Raw genomic sequence first — 22,219 nt, forward strand, 5'->3', positions numbered from 1 at the left:
GGGGACCACTGATGTAGATGATGATCTACATCTGCTGTACAGACTTACTTTAGAAAAGACAAGTGTTGGATACTTCTTTGTATTTGACTCTATTAAATGTGTGGGTAGAATTTCATTCAATGAAACCAGTTTTTATTTGAAGTAATATAGAAATGTATCACAGCTGTTTTATGGAGGAATGTAGCTCATCACAGAACTGTCACCCATTGTTACTAAAAAAAGTATTGATTTTGAATCGAGAATTGATTCTGAATCAAATCGTTACTCCCGGGAATCGAATTGAATCGTGTGGTGCCCAAAGATTTTATATATATATATATATATATATATATATATATATATATATATACATGTATATATTTACATACACTACCGTTCAAAAGTTTGGGGTCACCCAAACAATTTAGTGGAATAGCCTTCATTTCTAAGAACAAGAATAGACTGTCGAGTTTCAGATGAAAGTTCTCTTTTTCTGGCCATTTTGAGCGTTTAATTGACCCCACAAATGTGATGCTCCAGAAAGTCAATCTGCTCAAAGGAAGGTCAGTTTTGTAGCGTCTGTAACGAGCTAAACTGTTTTCAGACGTGTGAACATGATCGCACAAGGGTTTTCTAATCATCAATTAGCCTTCTGAGCCAATGAGCAAACACATTGTACCATTAGAACACTGGAGTGATAGTTTCTGGAAATGGGCCTCTATACACCTATGTAGATATTGCACCAAAAAGCAGACATTTGCAGCTAGAATAGTCATTTACCACATTAGCAATGTATAGAGCAGGGGTCACCAACGCGGTGCCCGCGGGCACCAGGTCGCCCGTAAGGACCAGATGAGTAGCCCGCTAGCCTGTTCTAAAAATAGCTCAAATAGCAGCACTTACCAGTGAGCTGCCTCTATTTTTTAAATTTTATTTATTTACTAGCAAGCTGGTCTCGCTTTGCCCGACATTTTTAATTCTAAGAGAGACAAAACTCAAATAGAATTTGAAAATCCAAGAAAATATTTTAAAGACTTGGTCTTCACTTGTTTAAATAAATTCATTAATTTTTTTACTTTGCTTCTTATAACTTTCAGAAAGACAATTTTAGAGAAAAAATACAACCTTAAAAATGATTTTAGGATTTTTAAACACATATACCTTTTTACCTGTTAAATTCCTTCCTCTTTTTTCCTGACAATTTAAATCAATGTTCAAGTAAAAAACAATTTTTATTGTAAAGAATAATAAATAAATTTTTATTTAATTCTTCATTTTAGCTTCTGTTTTTTCGACTAAGAATATTTGTGAAATATTTCTTCAAACTTATTATGATTCAAATTCAAAAAAATTATTCTGGCAAATCTAGAAAATCTCTAGAATCAAATTTAAATCTTATTTCAAAGTCTTTTGAATTTCTTTTTAAAATGTTGTTCTGGAAAATCTAGAAGAAATAATGATTTGTCTTTGTTAGAAATATAGCTTGGTCCAATTTGTTATATGTTCTAACAAAGTGTAGATTGGATTTTAACCTATTTAAAACATGTCATCAAAATTCTAAAATTAATTTTAATCAGGAAAAATGACTAATGATGTTCCATAAATTATTTTTTGAATTTTTTCAAAAAGATTCGAATTAGCTAGTTTTTCTTTTCTTTTTTTCGGTTGAATTTTGAATTTTAAAGACTCGAAATTGAAGATAAACTATGTTTCAAAATTTAATTGTCATTTTTTTTCGTGTTTTCTCCTCTTTTAAACTTTTCAATTAAGTGTAAATATCATTAATTATTAATAATAACATAGAGTTAAAGGTAAATTGAGCAAATTGGCTATTTCTGGCAATTTATTGAAGTGTGTATCAAACTGGTAGCCCTTCGCATTAATCACTACCCAAGAAGTAGCTCTTGCTTTCAAAAAGGTTGCTGACCCCTGGTGTAGAGTGTATTTCTTTCAAGTTAAGACTAGTTTAAAGTTATCTTCATTGAAAAGTACAGTGCTTTTCCTTCAAAAATAAGGACATTTCAATGTGACCCCAAACTTTTGAACGGCAGTGTATATATATATATATATATATATATATATATATATATATATATATGTGTGTGTGTGTGTGTGTGGGAAAAAATCACAAGACTATTTCATCTCTACAGGCCTGTTTCATGAGGGTTTCCTCAATCATCAGGAGAAGAAGAAAAAAAAATCTCCTGATGATTGAGGAAACCCTCATGAAACAGGCCTGTAGAGATGAAATAGTCTTGTGATTTTTTCCCACACACATATACATATATACATATATATATATATATATATATATATATATATATATATATATATATATATATATATATATATATATATATATATATATATATATGGGAAAAAATCACAAGACTATTTCATCTCTACAGGCCTGTTTCATGAGGGTTTCCTCAATCATCAGGAGAAAAAAAAAAAGAAAAAAAAATCTCCTGATGATTGAGGAAACCCTCATGAAACAGGCCTGTAGAGATGAAATAGTCTTGTGATTTTTTTCCCACACACACACATATATATACATATATATGTGTGGGAAAAAATCACAAGACTATTTCATCTCTACAGGCCTGTTTCATGAGGGTTTCCACACACATATACATATATATATATATATATATATATATATATATATATATATATATATATATATATATATATATATATATATATATATATATATATATATGTGTGTGTGTGGGGAAAAATCACAAGACTATTTCATCTCTACAGGCCTGTTTCATGAGGGTTTCCTCAATTATCAGGAGAAAAAAAAAACTCTCCTGATGATTGAGGAAACCCTCATGAAACAGGCCTGTAGAGATGAAATAGTCTTGTGATTTTTTCCCACACACACATATTACGCTCTACCACGGTATCGAGCACTATTTTTTTTGGATAATCTAATTAAGACATATATATATATATATATATATATATATATATATATATATATATATATATATATATATATATATATATATATATAGTGGTCTGGAATAGAGTAGCAGATGGCAGGTGTGAATGCAGCCTAAAAGTCAGCTCATGAAAGTGGATGTAAGGATTGAGTCTAACAGGTTGGACATGAATGAGAAGTGTATGTGTCTATTTGGCTGGTTATTTAATGTAAATAAACATGTTTGGTGGGGAAAGGAGCGAGGTGGTTCTGTAGGACATGACTAACTCCTGGACGTCTCCACTCTGTTGGATTGTGTGATTAAACCAAAGATTTAGTGGCTGTCCAGTTTATTGTGTGCTCTCTCTGGGATTGTAAATATTTGAAGTGATTATTATCAAACACCATATGGAGATACAAGATATTTAGTTGTGCTTCAAGTAAACACACTTGGTACTTTATTAAAACATTTGACCGTACTCTTAGTAGTTGACAACTCAAACAAGGACAATATTAATAGTTACGTTACTACGCTTTCACAAATGTCATCAACACAAAAGCTGTCGAACGAGGAAAAGCAAGGCATTATTGTTCAATAAATGAGCAAGGATGACGGAGCATGACTCAAGAGTCTTGGCGGAAGAAGAACGGTAGTAAGCAGTGTGTGTGTGTAAAGAATTGTAGCGTACGTACAGCACACCTGTGCACTCACTCTTTGGGCTGCGATTCTTTCTGCGCAGCAAAGAAGAAAGTGTTAGCGAGGAACAGGAAGGAGATCTTGCAGCTGACTTACAATGACAAAGTACAGCTTCTTGTGCTGCTCCATCAGCTGATGAAGATGATTCTCAAACTCCATCCTGCGCAAACAAAGTCAATCCTTCACATTTCAGCAATGCCTGTGTCAAACTGCAGTCATGGCTGCCCTCAGTAACAGGAAATATGTATTAGTATAAATGTTTGCATCAGTAATTGTGTTTGATTATTACCCTTTTTACCGACAGATTGACTTGCTTTCAAATTGTAAGTCGAGGTGAAACGCGGATCATTGATGTGTCCATTTTTAATCATTAAAAAAAAATTATAGGAATATTTGGTTGCATTCACAGATAATAATAAAGTTCCGACGATACGCAGAAGGGGGCGCTCAAGATGAAGCCATCAGGACCACATCATCTGCAAAAAGCAGAGACCTAATCCTGTAGCCACCAAACCAGATCCCCTCAACGCCCTGACTGCGCCTAGAAATTCTGTCCATAAAAGTTATGAACAGAATGGGTGACAAAGGGCAGCCTTGGCGGAGTCCAACCCTCACTGGAAACGTGTCCGACTTACTGCCGGCAATGCGGACCAAACTCTGGCACTGATCATACAGGGAGCGGACCGCCACAATCAGACAGTCCAATACCCCATACTCTCTGAGCACTCCCCACATGACTTCCCGAGGGACACGGTCGAATGCCTTCTCCAAGTCCACAAAACACATGTAGACTGGTTGGGCAAACTCCCATGCACCCTCAAGGACCCTGCCGAGAGTATAGAGCTGGTCCACAGTTCCACCACCAGGACGAAAACCACACTGTTCATCCTGAATCCGAGGTCCGACTATCCGGCGTAGCCTCCTCTCCAGCACACCTGAATAGACCTTACCGGGAAGGCTGAGGAGTGTGATCCCACCATAGTTAGAACACACCCTCCGGTTCCCCTTCTTAAAGAGAGGAACCACCACCCCGGTCTGCCAATCCAGAGTTTTTGGATGTTTTATTGTAAATGTAGACTAACACACAATCAGAGATGGGACCTAACTGAGATCTTGTTGTATTCCGTCACGTGTTTTTGGAGCTACGACTTCAGGCTGCGCATCCGTGAAAGAAACATGTGGTATCCGGTGAGTCGGGCCAAAAGAAGCGGCTCCCTTACAAGAGCAGAACTGCCCATCGCTAGTTGATACTAATAATGCCCACCGTTGCTTCCGCTGCTTGAGCTTGAGATCCTGGATTTCACATCTGAGCTGTGCTAGAAGCTCTTCACGTTTCTTGATCTCCTCGGCAAGTCTGGAGCACACAAATACCACAATTGACAAAATATTCCACCTGACCTTCAAGTCTTTCTGCAGGATCAGAGGAAGAAGAGAGTTTCAAATCAGGCAACAAAGTTGAGCATGGCAAATGAATGCTGCCCTCTAGTGTTACACTTCAGCATCTTCACCACTCAGCCATCATCCATATGTTTTTGAAAGGGCGAGCGATACCGATTATTAGTAGGGATGTCCGATAATGGCTTTTTGCCGATATCCGATATGCCGATATTTCTCCAACTCTTTAATTACTGATACCGATATCAACCGATACCGATATCAACCGATATATACAGTCGTGGAATTAACACATTATTATGCCTAATTTGGACAACCAGGTATGGTGAAGATAAGGTACTTTTTAAAAAAATGAATCAAATAAAATAAGATAAATAAATTAAAAAACATTTTCTTGAATAAAAAAGAAAGTAAAACAATATAAAAACAATTACATAGAAACTAGTAATTAATGAAAATTTGTAAAATTAACTGTTAAAGGTTAGTATTATTAGTGGACCAGCAGCACGCACAATCATGTGTGCTTACGGACTGTATCCCTTGCAGACTGTATTGATATATATTGATATATAATGTAGGAAGCAGAATATTAATAACAGAAAGAAACAACCCTTTTGTGTGAATGAGTGTGAATGGGGGAGGGAGGTTTTTTGGGTTGGTGCACTAATTGTAAGTGTATCTTTTGTTTTTTATGTGGAATTAATAAAAAAAAACAAAAAAAAAACGATACTGATAATAAAAAAAACGATACCGATAATTTACGATATTACATTTTAACGCATTTATCGGCCGATAATATCGGCAGACCGATATTATCGGACATATCTAATTATTAGTAAAGGAATTACCCATATTTACAGTAAAAGTTATTAAAGATGAATATTATATGTCAGTAAACATCTGGAAAAGTTGTATTTTTAACATTATTTTGTAGGAAAGTAGTGACATAATGTTTGATCATGAAAAAACACCTTTATTACGTGCGTCTAAGAGGAACATCAACATTTTATTTCTAAATATGACACATTTCCTGGGAAAATGGGTCAAAATATGACATTTGTCATTGTAAGGTTTGCTGGTGAGGAACATTTCAATAAAAACCATCGTTGCCTCCTTCAGGTAGATTATAGTTGAGACATTTTTCAAGATGGCTGACATCACTCCTCCCTGGATGCTACAGAAAGTATGAGAATGTGCGAGCAGCTGCCTGCCCTTCTTTACTTATAGAATCATCGCATATTTGTCCAGATATTTACACAAAAGTCTGGATTTTGGATGATATTTTTGGATACATTCCATCCCTGTCACGTTATTGTTTGATTAAATGACGAATCATGAAACTTGTGGCGCTCCTTTAATGAGGCCCGTGCTCTGAGTGTTGCTGGTGGAGCGACTCCATCGCCGCAGTAGCCAAAACAAACACAACGGAAGTGGGAGGATGGCAGGAGAGAAGGACAAAAACTGGGTTTTCTGGCAAAAAGTGGACGTTTTTAAAGTTAAGCAGACGAGATATTCCGTGTACTAACGAGCAACATTGCAGAACTTTATTCAAATAACACATGAATGCATTGTTTACTTGTTTGTATCATCATTGATGTGTATACATCATTCCTTACAAGAAATAACATTAACTATTGTTTACTTGTTTGTTTGTATCATAATTCTTATATACGTAAAATTCCTTACAATAAATAACATTAATTATTGTTTACTTGTTTGTTTGTATCATAATTCATGTATATACATCATTCCTTACAAGAAATAACATTAACTATTCTTTACTTGTTTGTTTGTATCATAATTCATGTATATACATCATTCCTTACAAGAAATAGCATTAACTATTCTTTACTTGTTTGTTTATATCATAATTCTTATATACGTAAAATTCCTTACAATAAATAACATTAATTATTGTTTACTTGTTTGTTTGTATCATCATTCATGTATACATCATTCCTTACAAGAAATAACATTAACTATTGTTTACTTGTTTGTTTATATCATAATTCTTATATACCGGTAGATCATTCCTTACAATAAATAACGTTAATTATTGTTTACTTGTGTGTTTGTTTCATAATTCATGTATACATCATTCCTTACAAGAAATAAAATTAATTGTTGTTTACTTGTTTGTTTCATAATTCATGTGAACATTTTCCTTTACAAAAAATAACATTATTTATTGTTTACTTGTATCATAATTCATGTAAACATCATTCCTTACAAGAAATAACATTCATTGTTGTTTACTTGTTTCATAATTCATGTATACATCATTCCTTACAAGAAATAACAATAATTGTTATTTAATTGTTTATTTCATAATTCATGTATACATCATTCCTTACAAGAAATAACACTAGTTGTTGTTTACATGTTTGTTTGTATCATAATTCATGTATACATCATTCCTTACAATAAATAACATGAATCGTTGTTTACTTGTTTGTGTCCATCATTCATGTAGTAAATAAGAACTAAGAAATAACAGCAACATAGGAAACTTCACCTGCAGTGTCCACTAAAAACTATTTATTTCACACAGCTTTTTTTTACTTCAATAAAAAAGGTACTGTATCGTTTTGGATCATCCACGAATCGAATCGGCAACATCCAATTATTAATCGAATCGTTGTTAAAACGAGTCGTTACACCCTTCATACTTTATACTTTAGCTCAGTGGTCCCCAACCTTTTTGTAGCTGCGGACCGGTCAACGCTTGAAAATTTGTCCCACGGACCGGTGGGACAAATGTATATATTGTGTTTTTTATGTTGATTTCATACAAAAATAAAATAAAAAAATAAAAAATAAAGATTTTTTTTTTTTTTTTTTACATAATTAAATACAATCATGTGTGCTTATGGACTGTATCCCTGCAGACTGTATTGATCTATATTGATATATAATGTATATATTGTGTTTTTTATGTTGATTTCATTAAAAAAAAAAAAAAAAAAATTTTAATTTTTTTTTTTACATAATTAAATACAGTCATGTGTGCTTACGGACTGTATCCCTGCAGACTGTATTGATCTATATTGATATTTAATGTATATATTGTGTTTTTTATGTTGATTTCATAAAAAAATAAAATAAAAAAATAAAAAATAAATTGTTTTTATTTTTTTTTTTACATAATTAAATACAATCATGTGTGCTTACGGACTGTATCCCTGCAGACTGTATTGATATATAATGTATATATTGTGTTTTTTATGTTGATTTCATAAAAAAAAACAAAAAAAAAAAAAACTTTTTTTTTTTTACATAATTAAATACAATCATGTGTGCTTACGGACTATATCCCTGCAGACTGTATTGATCTATATTGATATATAATGTATATATTGTGTTTTTTATGTTGATTTCATTAAAAAAAAAATTATAATAATAATAATAATAATTTCTTGTGCGGCCCGGTGGTTGGGGACCACTGCTTTAGCTGACTAAAATGTTTTGTCCTATTTTGTTGACCAAAACTAAAAGCATTTAAATAAGCGATATTTGACAAAGACTAAAATATATTTTGGTGAGAAGACTTTGACTTGACAAACAACAAAGTCACCTGACAGACTCCTGCTCAGATTCTTTGCACTGGAACTGCAGCTTCTGGCACAACTCTGCACATAAAAGGATATTCAATATCAAAGCTTTGCAAGATTCAGACTGCAGATGAACATAAATGGTGCTAACTAGTAGGACTGGGAATCTTTGGCATCATTTGATTTGACTCTTGGGGGGAATGATTAGATTCAAAAACCGAATTTATATTCAAAACAATACTTTTTAACAACATTGGATGCCAGTTCAATGATTCTTCCATAAAACAGATAAACATATATGATACATTTCTATATTACTTCAAAGAAAACTTGTTTTGTTGAATAAATGTATTGATTAAGAATCGTTATGGTGAGGGCGGATCTACGTCACTTCCGCCTACCAATCCCCTAGCAACCGGGAATTTGTTGAAAACAAAGCAGCTCACAGCGAACACAGCATTGACAGAAAAAGCATTTAACGAGCGTTGTGGCTTGGAAGTCGGCGTTGAATCCTTCATTTACGCATTTTTACTTATTCGCATATCGTGTGAAAAAACGAAAATGTATTATTTGCGTCAGACTCGTCTCAGTGAACTTTAAAGCTTCTCAGGCTTAGCTTAGCTTGCCAGTTAGCTTAGCCTGCGCGCTACTAAGAAAGAGACGCGGAAGTTATCAACAACAAGATGAAGTGTTAGTGTATAAAATATTGAGAGATTTGAGGGCTACATGTATTGTTTAAGTACAACTGTTCTTCGCCAGGTGTTCTTTGGCCGCCCTGGCTTACCTTTTCCCGGTGGTGTCCATCTTAACGCTGCCTTTGGTATCCTCTCGTTGTCCGGTTTTCGAAAATAGCTAGCTAGGCTATAGACTATATAGTATATACCGCATGTTATTTTTGTACAACAACAACTTCAGCTGTCGAACGTTATAAGGTACAAATTCAACAAGTACAACATTAGCACGGACGGTATAGCCAAGTTGTGGTTAAGAAGGTGGATTTTTGTTCCGTATATATACCAGAAACGAAGTGATCCGAACACACGACCCGGGACTTTGGGGGACTCCAGTGAGAACCGTCCTCGTTTTCCCGGTGTAAAGCTGCGAGCCATTTGTCTCGTCTCTGTGGGCTTTTATCACGCTTTGGCAGAACAAAATACAACCTTTGTTTTCCCTGTTTCCAGTTGTGGTTAGCACAACCAAAAACAACACCGTTTTTCGGCATTTTGGAGGCAGAATGACGGGTTTAACCAGCGTAGGTCGACAGGTTAAAGAGTAATGGCAACGGTTTGTTTTCAACGCCAGTCTGGTTGCTATGGCTCGAAGAACCCGTATGTAGCTCAGTTGCCCGGATGTCGGCCCTCACCCATTGGCGTTATTTACTGAAGGAGTAGCGACATCACCCAGACGGCTCGAGTCACGCACTTACATATTGTTTGGTTAACATCTAAAGAAATAGCCGCATACATAAGCCTGGAGATACCTTCTGCTTTGGAAAGCAAGGTTCTGCCTTTTAAGGATAAATCTCTCTGTAGCCGTTGGTATAAAAAAAAAAGCTAACGTCGCATTCGGATGTGCCACGTAGTGACGTCACTGTCAAAGAATGGGGAAATGGCTCCACCTTGTGGAACGTTTACAAACACCAAATTAGATTATTGTCAATATTTCAAAGTAATTGTCATCAAGTGTCAGTGTGGGTGTACATTTGGATTTACTGACCAAACTTTTATTTTATTACTGTCGCGAGTGAAAACAAGTTACTTTAAAAAATATATATATACCATATTTTTCAGACTATAAGTCGCAGTTTTTTTCATAGTTTGGGTGCGACTTATACTCAGGAGCGACTTATGTGTGAAATTGTTAACGCATTATAATATTATTGATCTCATTCACGTAAGAGACTAGACGTATAAGATTTCATGGGATTTAGCGATTAGGAGTGACAGATTGTTTGGCAAACGTATAGCACAGGGGTCACCAACGCAGTGCCCGCGGGCACCAGGTAGCCCGTAAGGACCAGATGAGTAGCCCGCCGGCCTGTTCTAAAAATAGCTCAAATAGCAGCACTTACCAGTGAGCTGCCTCAATTTTTTAAATTGTATTTATTTACTAACAAGCTGGTCTCGCTTTGCCCGACATTTTTAATTCTAAGAGAGACAAAACTCAAATAGAATTTGAAACTCCAAGAAAATATTTTAAAGACTTGGTCTTCACTTGTTTAAATAAATTCATAATTTTTTTTACTTTGCTTCTTATAACTTTCAGAAAGACAATTTTAGAGAAAAAATACAACCTAAAAAATGATTTTAGGATTTTTAAACACATATACATTTTTACCTGTTAAATTCCTTCCTCTTCTTTCCTGACAATTTAAATCAGTGTTCAAGTAAATGTATTTTTTTATTGTAAAGAATAATAAATACATTTTGATTTAATTCTTCATTTTAGCTTCTGTTTTTTCGACGAAAAATATTTGTGAAATATTTCTTCAAACTTATTATGATTAAAATTCAAAAAAAATATTCTGGCAAATCTAGAAAATCTGTAGAATAACATTTGAATCTTATTTCAAAGTCTTTTGAATTTCTTTTAAAATTTTTGTTCTGGAAAATCTAGAAGAAATAATGATTTGTCTTTGTTAGAAATATAGCTCGGTCCAATTTGTTATATATTCTAACGAAGTGTAGATTGGATTTTAACCTATTTAAAACATGTCATCAAAATTCTAAAATTAATCTTAATCAGGAAAAATTACTAATGATGTTCCATAAATTCTTTTTTTAATATTTTCAAAAAGATTCGAATTAGCTAGTTTTTCTCTCCTTTTTTCGGTTGAATTTTAAAGAGTCGAAATTGAAGATAAACTATGTTTCAAAATTGAATTGTCATTTGTTTCGTGTTTTCTCCTCTTTTAAACCGTTCAATTAAGTGTAAATATCATTAATTATTAATAATAACAGAGTTAAAGGTATATTGAGCAAATTGGCTATTTCTGGCAATTTATTGAAGTGTGTATCAAACTGGTAGCCCTTCGCATTAATCACTACCCAAGAAGTAGCTCTTGCTTTCAAAAAGGTTGGTGACCCCTGATATATATATATATATATATAGAGAGAGAGAGAGACATACATCCTATACCTTGTTTTTCTTGATGAGTTATTTCTAGTTGGAAAGATTGTGTTTGCACTGCAAAGACAGAAACATACTTGACATACTAGCAAACATAAATGGTCCAACATTTGATGACGTGTCTTACATGTGTCCAACTCCTTCAGCAGGGACTCGAAGATCGTATTATTGGCATTGATGTCGTCTTCCACGGTGCACTTTCCTGCAAACATCACACCGCTGACTGATTAACTTCTGACATACGCAACTTTATTTGTTTTACACACTAAGAAAAGGTTCAGAATGGGTCTTGTAGAGTGTTGCTTTTCTCTACAAGCGGAAGATATAATCATATCTCATTGTCTCCATTCATCATGTTCTGAAACTCCATTGCTGAAGTAACAGGTAAGGATGTACCTCACTGAAGATACCTCACATCAGCCACAGCAGCTACTTTATCCTCCACAACACAACCAACAAAGTCGCGGTTTCACCATAGCCACATTCCTTTTGACATATATATATATATATGGCATATAAACGCATCACCCGCATCGAGAAGAATGCAAACATGCTGGGAGATGTGAGTTAAAGCTCACTTTTCGTGTTCGGATCGCAGCGACATGTGCATAATGACGCATGACGTCATCCCAAGCGTGCCTCTCATTGGCGTACAGTGAAGAAAGTCCCTATCGAAGCCCAGGACGGAGCTTTTTTCCCACCCAACACGTATGGATCATAAATGTATTCCCTAATAAAACTCTCAGCTATCGGAAACATTCACTTTGTTGGCTATTATTTTGATTAAAGGAAGAATAAATACACACAACCGAGGCGGAAATACAGTACCACCGAAGAAGACTATGCAGGATTTTACTTCCGGGTTTGATCCGAACATTTTTGCCTTGGATTACTCAGAGATTGATCATACTTTTTATACTTATTTGTTATGTAAGTATATACCAAATAACGACGTAAATTACAGTGCATTGCAGTTTTGGTGAGTTAAAAAAAAAGACAATAGGCGATGTCACGCCAATTTTCTTCCCATCACAAAAACCTTCCTAACCCCCATTTACTTCCGGGGTCATTTCCGCTTACGTCATTGACAGCGAACGATAGCACTTCGTTTGAGTCTTTTTTATAATACAGCGTTAACAAAACGTCTGAATGATCAACAATAATGTTGATTTAAAGTACAGACATTTAACATTATATATGAATTAATATTACTGAAATGTTTCAACAATAATGTTGATTTAAAGTACAGACATTTAACAGTATTATATATTAATTAATATTAGTGAAATGGTTTCAACAATAATGTTGATTTAAAGTAGTACAGACATTTAACAGTATTATATATTAATTAATATTTTTTGCACGTTACCACGAAGACAGAAGTTCGCAGCAGCGGCCCTAACACGCCGCTTGAAATGTTGCGAAGCCTGCTGATGTTTGACATAAGTCCCCTGGGACAGATAAAGACGAATATCATCCAGTGACACCACCATTTTCAGGAGATTTGGATTTATCGATCGCTGGCAATGACGTGAGTAAGAGGAACTGACGTAAGCGGAAATGACCCCGGAAGTAAATGGGGGTTAGGAAGGTTTTTGTGATGGGAAGAAAATTGGCGTGACAGCGACAAAACAGCGGAAGCGGAAGTAGTGTGCAACACAGCTGTCATGTCTAGGTTCAGCCGGCAGATGTCGCTACTGAGTTTAGTTTAGTTTATTATTATTCGGCCAATGGTCAACAAAATAAACAAACAGTTGTGCATTCACAGATTGAAAATGAAAATGTTGCAGAGCGACAGGGTTTAGGCTGAAGTTGAACACTTATTGCGCCTAACCTTATAAACAATGTCAAGTACAAGATGAACTTCCGAAAATTATGAAAAGTCCTCTGTACAACATAATATAAATACACATTATACACAACATAAACACAGTTCAATTATATACACAGTAAAGACATGTGAAATATCCTTGTACACATGTTAAACCTTTGCACCAATTATATACTATATACAAACAATCATACTTCTATTATTATTTATATCCCACATTTAGTTTTTAATTAACATTGATCATAGTATTAACTACAGTGTTGATTCAAGAGTGATATATTTTTTCAAGACATTGGTCTTAAAGTGCTTTTTAAATGTGTGAATGGAAGGAGTTCAATTCATCCATAACAAAACAAAGCGTCAGATATATCGATTGAACGCCCTGAGATTTGATTTTAATTTTTTACTAAGGATCCCCATTAGCTGGTTGCCACAACAACCCACTAGTCTTCCTGGGGTCCACAAACTCAATACAATTACAAGTAAAAGCATATAATTATAACTACACAATACAGAAACAAATACAAGCATCAACTAGCAAACAATTTACAGTCACAGAATATTAATTACCATATAAATATAACTACACAATACAAAACCAAACAAAAATCATCAACAAGCAAACTAATTTACACTCAGATAAAAATATTACTTTCTTTTTTTTTTTAAACTGTTTACTTTCAGAGAGCCCATTTAGATAAGAACATGGCATTTGTACGATTAAAATATTTAAATGTGTACTTGTATGTGTATGTGTGTACTAAAATGTGATTATTAAAAAAAAAAAAAAAAAGAATAAAAACACACAACCGAGACGGAAATACAGTACCACCGAAGAAGAAAATGCAGGATTCTACTTCCGGTTTTCAGCCGAACATTTTTGCCTTGGATTACTCACTGATTGATCATACTTCTTAGATTTATTATGTAAGTATACACCAAATAACGTAAATTGCCGTTCATTGCCCTTTTGGTGAGTTTAAAAAAAGACAATAGGCGACAAAACAGCGGAAGTAGTGTATAACCCCGCTGTCATGTCGGTGTTCGGCCAGCAGATGTCGCTGCTGAGCTCAAACTGTCCATAACAAAACAAAGCGTCAGATAGATCGATTAAACGCCCTGAGATCATCAGATAAGAACACAACATTTGTACGATTAAAATATTTAAAATGTGCACTAAAACATGTGACAGGTCACCTTGTTGCAGCCTTCTTAGTTTGTTCTTCAGCGGCTCCTGGATCAGGCCTCCACCCGCTGGAGCAGTGGAGTGAAATGCATCGCTTATATATTCATACAAAACATGAATAATGTTACAAAAATAACAATATAACTGTAACCTATTTTTGATGGACTTGCCTCTTTGTGATGTTAAAGGCCTACCGAAAGCCACTACTAGCGACCATGCAGTCTGATAGTTTATTTATTTATTTATTATAGTACTTACTTATAGTACTTACTTGGATAGCAGACGCGCTAGCCGATGCTAGCCGCCAGCGCATCTGTGATCGGGTGAAGTCCTTCGTCGCGCCGTCGATCGCTGGAACGCAGGTGAGCACGGGTGTTGATGAGCAGATGAGGGCTGGCTGGCGTAGGTGGAGCGCTAATGTTTTTATCATAGCTCTGTGAGGTCCGGTTGCTAAGTTAGCTTCAGCGTTGTTAGCAACAGCATTGTTAAGCTTTGCCAGGCTGAGAATTATCAACCGTGTAGTTACATTGTCGTGGAGATAAAAGTCACTGTGAATGTCCATTTCGCGTTCTCGACTCTCATTTTCAAGAGGATATAGTATCCGAGGTGGTTTAAAATACAAGTCCGTGATCCACAATAGAAAAAGGAGAGTGTGTGGAATCCAATGAGCCAGCTTGTACCTAAGTTACGGTCAGAACGAAAAAAGATACACCCTGCACTGCCTCTGTAGTTCTTCACTCTAACGTTCCTCACCCATGAATATTTCATCCTCGCTCAAATTAATGGGGTAATCGTCGCTTTCTCGGTCCGAATCTCTCTCGCTCCATTGTAAACAACGGGGAATTGCGAGGAATCCTACCTCCTGTGACGTCACGCTACTTCCGGTATAGGCAAGGCTTTTTTTGATCAGCGACCAAAAGTTGCGAACTTTATCGTCGTCGTTCTCTACTAAATCCTTTCAGCAAAAATATGGCAATATCGCAAAATAATCAAGTATGACACATAGAATAGATCTGCTATCCCCGTTTAATTAAAAAAAAATCATTTCAGTAGGCCTTTAAGTTCCTGTTATACGGTATGCGCCTTGAGCTCTTATTTTGAAGGCGCCAAGAGCGGAAGTGGTGACACATTGTGGTGGAGCGGAGATTTGTTATTTTGTAGTTTGTACAGTATAGGCGACATATATAAAGCCTCGGTTGTGTTGTCTAATTGTAAATAATGCAGACGAGTCGTGTTGGCTGAGTTGTCAACGTTTACTCACACAGCGCGCTCATAACCACATTCTAGCTGCCGGCATGGCGACATACAACACTTCACGGGGCTACCGCGCATGCTCGTCACTACTGTTGCATGCTGGGTAGTGTAGTTCTTAAATTCCCTAGCTCAGGGGTCACCAACCTTTTTGAAAGCAAGAGCTACTTCTTGGGTAGTGATTAATGCGAAGGGCTACCAGTTTGATACACACTTCAATAAATTGCCAGAAGTAGCCAATTTGCTCAATTTCGCTTCAACTCTATGTTATTATTAATAATTAATGATATTTACACTTAATTGAACAGTTTAAAAGAGGAGAAAACACGAAAAAAAATGACAATTACATTTTGAAACATAGTTTATCTTCAATTTAACTCTTTAAAATTCAAAATTCAACCGAAAAAGAAGAAGAGAAAAACTTAAAAAAAGAATTTATGGAACATCATTAGTAATTTTTCCTGATTAAGATTAATTTTAGAATTTTGATGACATGTTTTAATAGGTTAAAATCCAATCTACACTTCGTTAGAATATATAACAAATTGGACCAAGCTATATTTCTAACAAAGACAAATCATTATTTCTTCTAGATTTTCCAGAACAAAAATTTTAAAATAAATTCAAAATACTTTGAAATAAGATTTAAATTTGATTCTACAGATTTTCTAGATTTGCCAGAATAATTTTTTTGAATTTAATCACAATAAGTTTGAAGAAATATTTCACAAATATTCTTCGTCGAAAAAACAGAAGCTAAAATGAAGAATTAAATTAAAATGTATTTATTATTCTTGACAATTAAAAAAAATAAATTACTTGAACATTGATTTAAATTGTCAGGAAAGAAGAGGAAGGAATTTAAAAGGTAAAAAGGTATATGTGTTTAAAAATCCTAAAATCATTTTTAAGGTTGTATTTTTTCTCTAAAATTGTCTTTCTGAAAGTTATAAGAAGCAAAGTAAAAAAATTAATGAATTTATTTAAACAAGTGAAGACCAAGTCTTTAAAATATTTTCTTGGATTTTCAAATTCTTTTTGAGTTTTGTCTCTCTTAGAATTAAAAATGTCGGGCAAAGCGAGACCAGCTTGCTAGTAAATAAATAACATTTAAAAAATAGAGGCAGCTCACTGGTAAGTGCTGCTATTTGAGCTATTTTTAGAACAGGCCGGCGGGCTACTCATCTGGTCCTTATGGGCTACCTGGTGCCCGCGGGCACCGTGTTGGTGACCCCTGCCCTAGCTCATAACATCACATCGGTTACATTCCTTCTCCTGGATTGAGGCTCCAGTCTCTTCGCAGGCGTGGGTTCGAATCCCACCGCTTGCCACCAACGTAACCGAGGGTTTATATATGTCGCCTGTACTGTAGAAAACTACAAAATATCAAACACGGAGGCTCCAGTTTTACACAAAGACCACTTTAATTTGGTTTGTTTTCAAAACTCCGCTCCACCGCAACGTGTCACCACTTCCGCTTTTAGCGCCTTCAAAATAAGAGCTCAAGGCCTATACCGTATAACAGCTTATAACAGGAACTTAAAGGCCTACTGAAAGCCACTACTACCGACCACGCAGTCTGATAGTTTATATATCAATGATGAAATCTTAACATTATAACACATGCCAATACGGCCGGGTTAACTTATAAAGTGACATTTTAAATTTGCCGCTAAACTTCCGGTTCGAAACGCCTCTGAGGATGACGTATGCGCGTGACGTAGCCCGGGGAACACGGGTATGCCTTCCACATTGAAGCCAATACGAAAAAGCTCTGTTTTCATTTCATAATTCCACAGTATTCTGGACATCTGTGTTCGTGAATCTGTTTCAATCATGTTCATTGCATTATGGAGAAGGAAGCTGAGCAAGCAAAGAAGAAAGTTGTCGGTGCGAAATGGACGTATTTTTCGAACGTGGTCAGCAACAACAGTACACAGCCGGCGCTTCTTTGTTTACATTCCCGAAAGATGCAGTCAAGATGGAAGAAGTCGGATAACAGAGACTCTAACCAGGAGGACATTTGACTTGGATACACAGACGCCTGTAGAGAACTGGGACAACACAGACTCTTACCAGGATTACTTTGATTTGGATGACAAAGACGCAGACGTGCTACTGTGAGTATGCAGCTTTGGCTTTTTTTTGCGTATGTACGTAACTTTTTTAAAATATATAAGCTTTATGAACCTTGGGTTAGGTGAACGGTCTTTTGGGCTGAGTGATTGTGTGTGTTGATCATGTGTTTGAATTGTATTGGCGTGTTCTATGGAGCTAGGAGCTAGCAGAGGAGCTAGGAGCTAGCATAACACGTACCGTACCGTACGTGCGCGTCACGTACGTAACTTTTTAAAAATATATAAGCTTTATGAACCTTGGGTTAGGTGAACGGTCTTTTGGGCTGAGTGATTGTGTGTGTTGATCAGGTGTTTGAATTGTATTGGCGTGTTCTATGGAGCTAGGAGCTAGCAGAGGAGCTAGGAGCTAGCATAACAAACACGCAGGTGTTTTTATGCAGGATTAATTTGTGGCATATTAAATATAAGCCTGGTTGTGTTGTGGCTAATAGAGTATATATATGTCTTGTGTTTATTTACTGTTGTAGTCATTTCCAGCTGAATATCAGGTCCCACCCGCCTCTCACAGCATCTTCCCTATCTGAATAGCTTCAACTCCCCACTAGTCCTTCACTTGCACTTTACTCATCCACAAATCTTTCATCCTCGCTCAAATTAATGGGGAAATTGTCGCTTTCTCGGTCCGAATCTCTCTCACTTCCTGCGGCCATCATTGTAAACAATAGGGAACTTTGCGTATATGTTCAACTGACTACGTCACGCTACTTCCGGTAGGTGCAAGCCTTATTTTTTATCAGATACCAAAAGTTGCAATCTTTATCGTCGTTGTTCTATACTAAATCCTTTCAGCAAAAATATGGCAATATCGCGAAATGATCAAGTATGACACATAGAATAGATCTGCTATCCCCGTTTAAATAAAAAAAATTCATTTCAGTAGGCCTTTAACCCGGCCGTATTGGCATGTGTTGCAATGTTAAGATTTCATCATTGATATATAAACTATCAGACTGCGTGGTCGGTAGTAGTGGCTTTCAGTAGGCCTCTAAAAACGCCTTTGGATGATGACTTATGCGCGTGACGTAGCCGGTAGAACAGTAGTATGGCTCCCCCTTTGAAGTCAATACAAAGTAGCTCTGTTTTCATGTCATTATTCCACAGTATTCTGGACATCTTAGTTGGTGAATCTGTTGCAATTTGTTCATTGCATTATGGAGAAAGAAGCTGAGCAAGCAAAGAAGAAAGTTGTCGGTGCGAAGGGGATATTTTGCGAGGGAAGTCAGCAGCAACACAACACAGCCGGTGTTTCATTGTTTACATTCCCGAAAGATGCAGTCAAGCTCGAAGAACTCGGACAACAGAGACTCTTACCAGAAGGACTTTTGACTTGGATACACAGACGCCTGTAGAGAACTGGGACAACACAGACTCTTACCAGGATCACTTTGATTTGGATACGCAGACGTGGTACCGTGAGTACGCTTGCCCGTACGTGCGTGTCACGTACGTAACTTTGGGTAAATAATAATAATAATAATACCTGGGATTTATATAGCGCTTTTCTAAGTACCCAAAGTCGCTTTACATGTTAAAAACCCATCAGTCATTCACACCTGGTGGTGGTAAGCTACTTTCATAGCCACAGCTGCCCTGGGGTAGACTGACGGAAGCGTGGCTGCCAATTTGCGCCTACGGCCCCTCCGACCACCACCTATCATTCATTCAACATTCATTCACCGGTGTGAGCGGCACCGGGGGCAAGGGTGAAGTGTCCTGCCCAAGGACACAACGGCATGGTAAGAGGCGGGGAGCGAACCTGCAACCCTCAGGTTTCTGACACGGGCGCTCAACCCACTACGCCATGCCGCCCCGATATATAAGCTTTATGAACCTTGGGTTAGGTGAACGGTCCTTTGGGCTGAGTGAGTGTGTGTGTTGTGCAGGTGTTTGAATTGTCTTGGCGGGTTATAAGGACGGGAGCTAGGAGCTAGCATAACAAACACCTAGGTGTTTTTATGCGGGATTAATTTGTGGCATATTAAATATAAGCCTGGTTGTGTTGTGGCTAATAGAGTATATATATGTCTTGTGTTTATTTACTGTTGTAGTCATTCCCAGCTGAATATCAGGTCCCACCCGCCTCTCACAGCATCTTCCCTATCTGAATCGCTTCCACTCCCCACTAGTCCTTCACTTGCACTTTCCTCATCCACAAATCTTTCATCCTCGCTCAAATTAATGGGGTAATCGTCGCTTTCTCGGTCCGAATCGCTCTCACTTCTGGCCGCCATCACTGTAAACAATAGAGAACTTTGCGGAAATGTTCAACCGACTACGTCACGCTACTTCCGGTAGGGGCAAGGCTTTTTTTTGTCAGATACCAAAAGTTGCGATCTTTATCGTCGTTTTTCTATACTAAATCCTTTCAGCAAAAATATGGCAATATCGCGAAATGATCAAGTATGACACATAGAATAGATCTGCTATCCCCGTTTAAATAAAAAAAATGTCATTTCAGTAGGCCTTTAACACCACAAAGAGGCAAGTCCATAAAAATAGGTCACATAACTATTTTACTTTATATATGTTTGTACGTCTAAATCATGTTATCCACATTATAGAAGCTTTCCCCCTTTCACTTTAAGGACTTCTTTGTGCAAAAAAAAACAAACACGAAGTTAAAGGAGACAATTAATAAAATATTAATAGTATAAATATTACCCATTAATAATAAAACGTGTAATGCCGCACATCTATTGTCTAAGTGGAGTCAAGGTTGACACTAAGCATTGTAAACACTTTGCTATTTTTAGGTTTAGCTCAGCCAGGATTGCAGTAAATGTGTTCAAATGATCAGTTCTACTTCAATAACAAGGCACAATAAGAGTTGAATGAAACAAAAGCGTATATTGGCTATTTTCTCCTACTTTAGTTGTAACACCTCATTAGCTAACCTGCTAGCTATGCTAACAGCTCATCTGCTAACTACGCTAGTTTAGTTGTAACACCTTATTAGCTAACCTGCTAGCTATGCTAACAGCTCATCTGCTAACTACGCTAGTAGTAGTTGTTTTAATTCCACCTATATAATAAATGACTCACCTTCAGAATCACTCATTTTGGCGCAAAGGTCTGTAATGTTTGCCGACACAACGCAGGGTCTTTTCAGCTCAATTCAAGATAGTTGGAGTTGACGATGTCGGGATTCGGCGCCAAATGCTTCTTTGGAGCCACAATGGCGGACTCACGTAGTGACGTCACGTAGGTGGCTATAATTGCCTGAAGTCCCTGGCTCTCCAGAGCCAAAATGGCGGACTCGTGATGTCACGTAGGTGGCTATAGTTGACTGAAGTCACTGGCTCTCTTTTTGTACTTATTTTGATTATTATTTCTCGATTGTTTGTGAATGTTGCAGTTTATAAATAAAGGTTTATAAAATAAAAATAAAAATATATATATTTTTAAAAAAGTCACTGGCTCTACAGAGCCATAATGGCGGACTCGTGACGTCACGTAGTTGGCTATAATTGACTGATGAAGTCATGTTGACTATTATAAATTAACGTTCATACAAATAAAAAAGTTTTAATAAAAGCTCGACAAAAAAAAAAAATAAATAAATAAAATGAAGTCGCTGGCTCATAATGGCGGACTGGTGACATCACGTAGTTGGCTATAATTGACTGATGAAGTCATGTTGAATATTATAAATCAAGGTTTATAAAAATTAAAAAATGTTTTAATAAAAGCTCAACAAAAAAATTAAAAAATAAAAATAAAATGAAGTCGCTGGCTCTCGAGAGCCATTATGGCGGACTGGTGACGTCACGTAGTTGGCTATAATTGACTGATGAAGTCATGTTGAATATTATAAATTAACGTTTATAAAAATAAAAAAGATTTAATAAAAGCTCCTCGACAAAAAAACAATCAAATGAAGTCGCTGGCTCATAATGGCGGACTCGTGACGTCACGTAGTTGGCTATAATTGACTGATGAAGTCATGTTGACTATTATAAATTAACGTTTATAAAAATAAAAAAGATTTAATAAAAGCTCCTCGACAAAAAAAACGATTAAAAAAATAAAATGAAGTCGCTGGCTCTCGAGAGCCATAATGGCGGACTGGTGACGTCACGTAGTTGGCTATAATTGACTGATGAAGTCATGTTGAATATTATAAATTAACGTTT

The 22,219-nt window shown here is 36.2% G+C and overlaps 1 protein-coding gene and 1 non-coding gene across 4 annotated transcripts; both read right to left on the reverse strand.

Moving 5' to 3' along the window:
• Positions 1-3,338: 3,338 nt before the first annotated feature.
• On the reverse strand, positions 3,339-21,285 carry LOC133650093 (synaptonemal complex central element protein 1-like). 3 transcript variants are annotated; one of them, XM_062046916.1, is made up of 8 exons: positions 21,129-21,284; positions 14,709-14,765; positions 11,808-11,882; positions 11,690-11,737; positions 8,575-8,629; positions 4,870-4,959; positions 3,702-3,765; positions 3,339-3,640 (listed from the first exon to the last, which is right to left on the reverse strand). In XM_062046916.1, the coding sequence occupies exons 1-8, from the start codon at positions 21,142-21,144 to the stop codon at positions 3,617-3,619; spliced, it is 429 nt and encodes a 142-aa protein (XP_061902900.1). In that variant the 5' UTR covers positions 21,145-21,284; the 3' UTR covers positions 3,339-3,616. The 3 variants fall into 3 exon arrangements, with proteins under 3 accessions (XP_061902900.1, XP_061902902.1, XP_061902901.1); XM_062046918.1 differs by lacking the exon at positions 4,870-4,959 and having other exon boundaries at positions 21,129-21,285; XM_062046917.1 differs by lacking the exon at positions 14,709-14,765 and having other exon boundaries at positions 21,129-21,254.
• Positions 11,957-12,087, reverse strand: LOC133651266 (U8 small nucleolar RNA). Its single transcript, XR_009826404.1, has one exon. It is a non-coding gene; the product is annotated as a U8 small nucleolar RNA (small nucleolar RNA).
• Positions 21,286-22,219: the final 934 nt, after the last annotated feature.

This window comes from Entelurus aequoreus, linkage group LG05 (genome assembly GCF_033978785.1).
Source record: "Entelurus aequoreus isolate RoL-2023_Sb linkage group LG05, RoL_Eaeq_v1.1, whole genome shotgun sequence".
NCBI lineage: Eukaryota > Metazoa > Chordata > Actinopteri > Syngnathiformes > Syngnathidae > Entelurus > Entelurus aequoreus.

Excerpts from the sequence above, each read along its gene's own strand:
- LOC133650093 (XM_062046916.1), bottom strand. Across the intron at positions 3,766-4,869 it reads CTCAAGCAGCGGAAGCAACG|GATGGAGTTTGAGAATCATC; the intron begins GTGGGCATTATT and ends TTGTTTGCGCAG. Across the intron at positions 3,641-3,701 it reads AGAAGCTGTACTTTGTCATT|AAAGAATCGCAGCCCAAAGA; the intron begins GTAAGTCAGCTG and ends TTTGCTGCGCAG.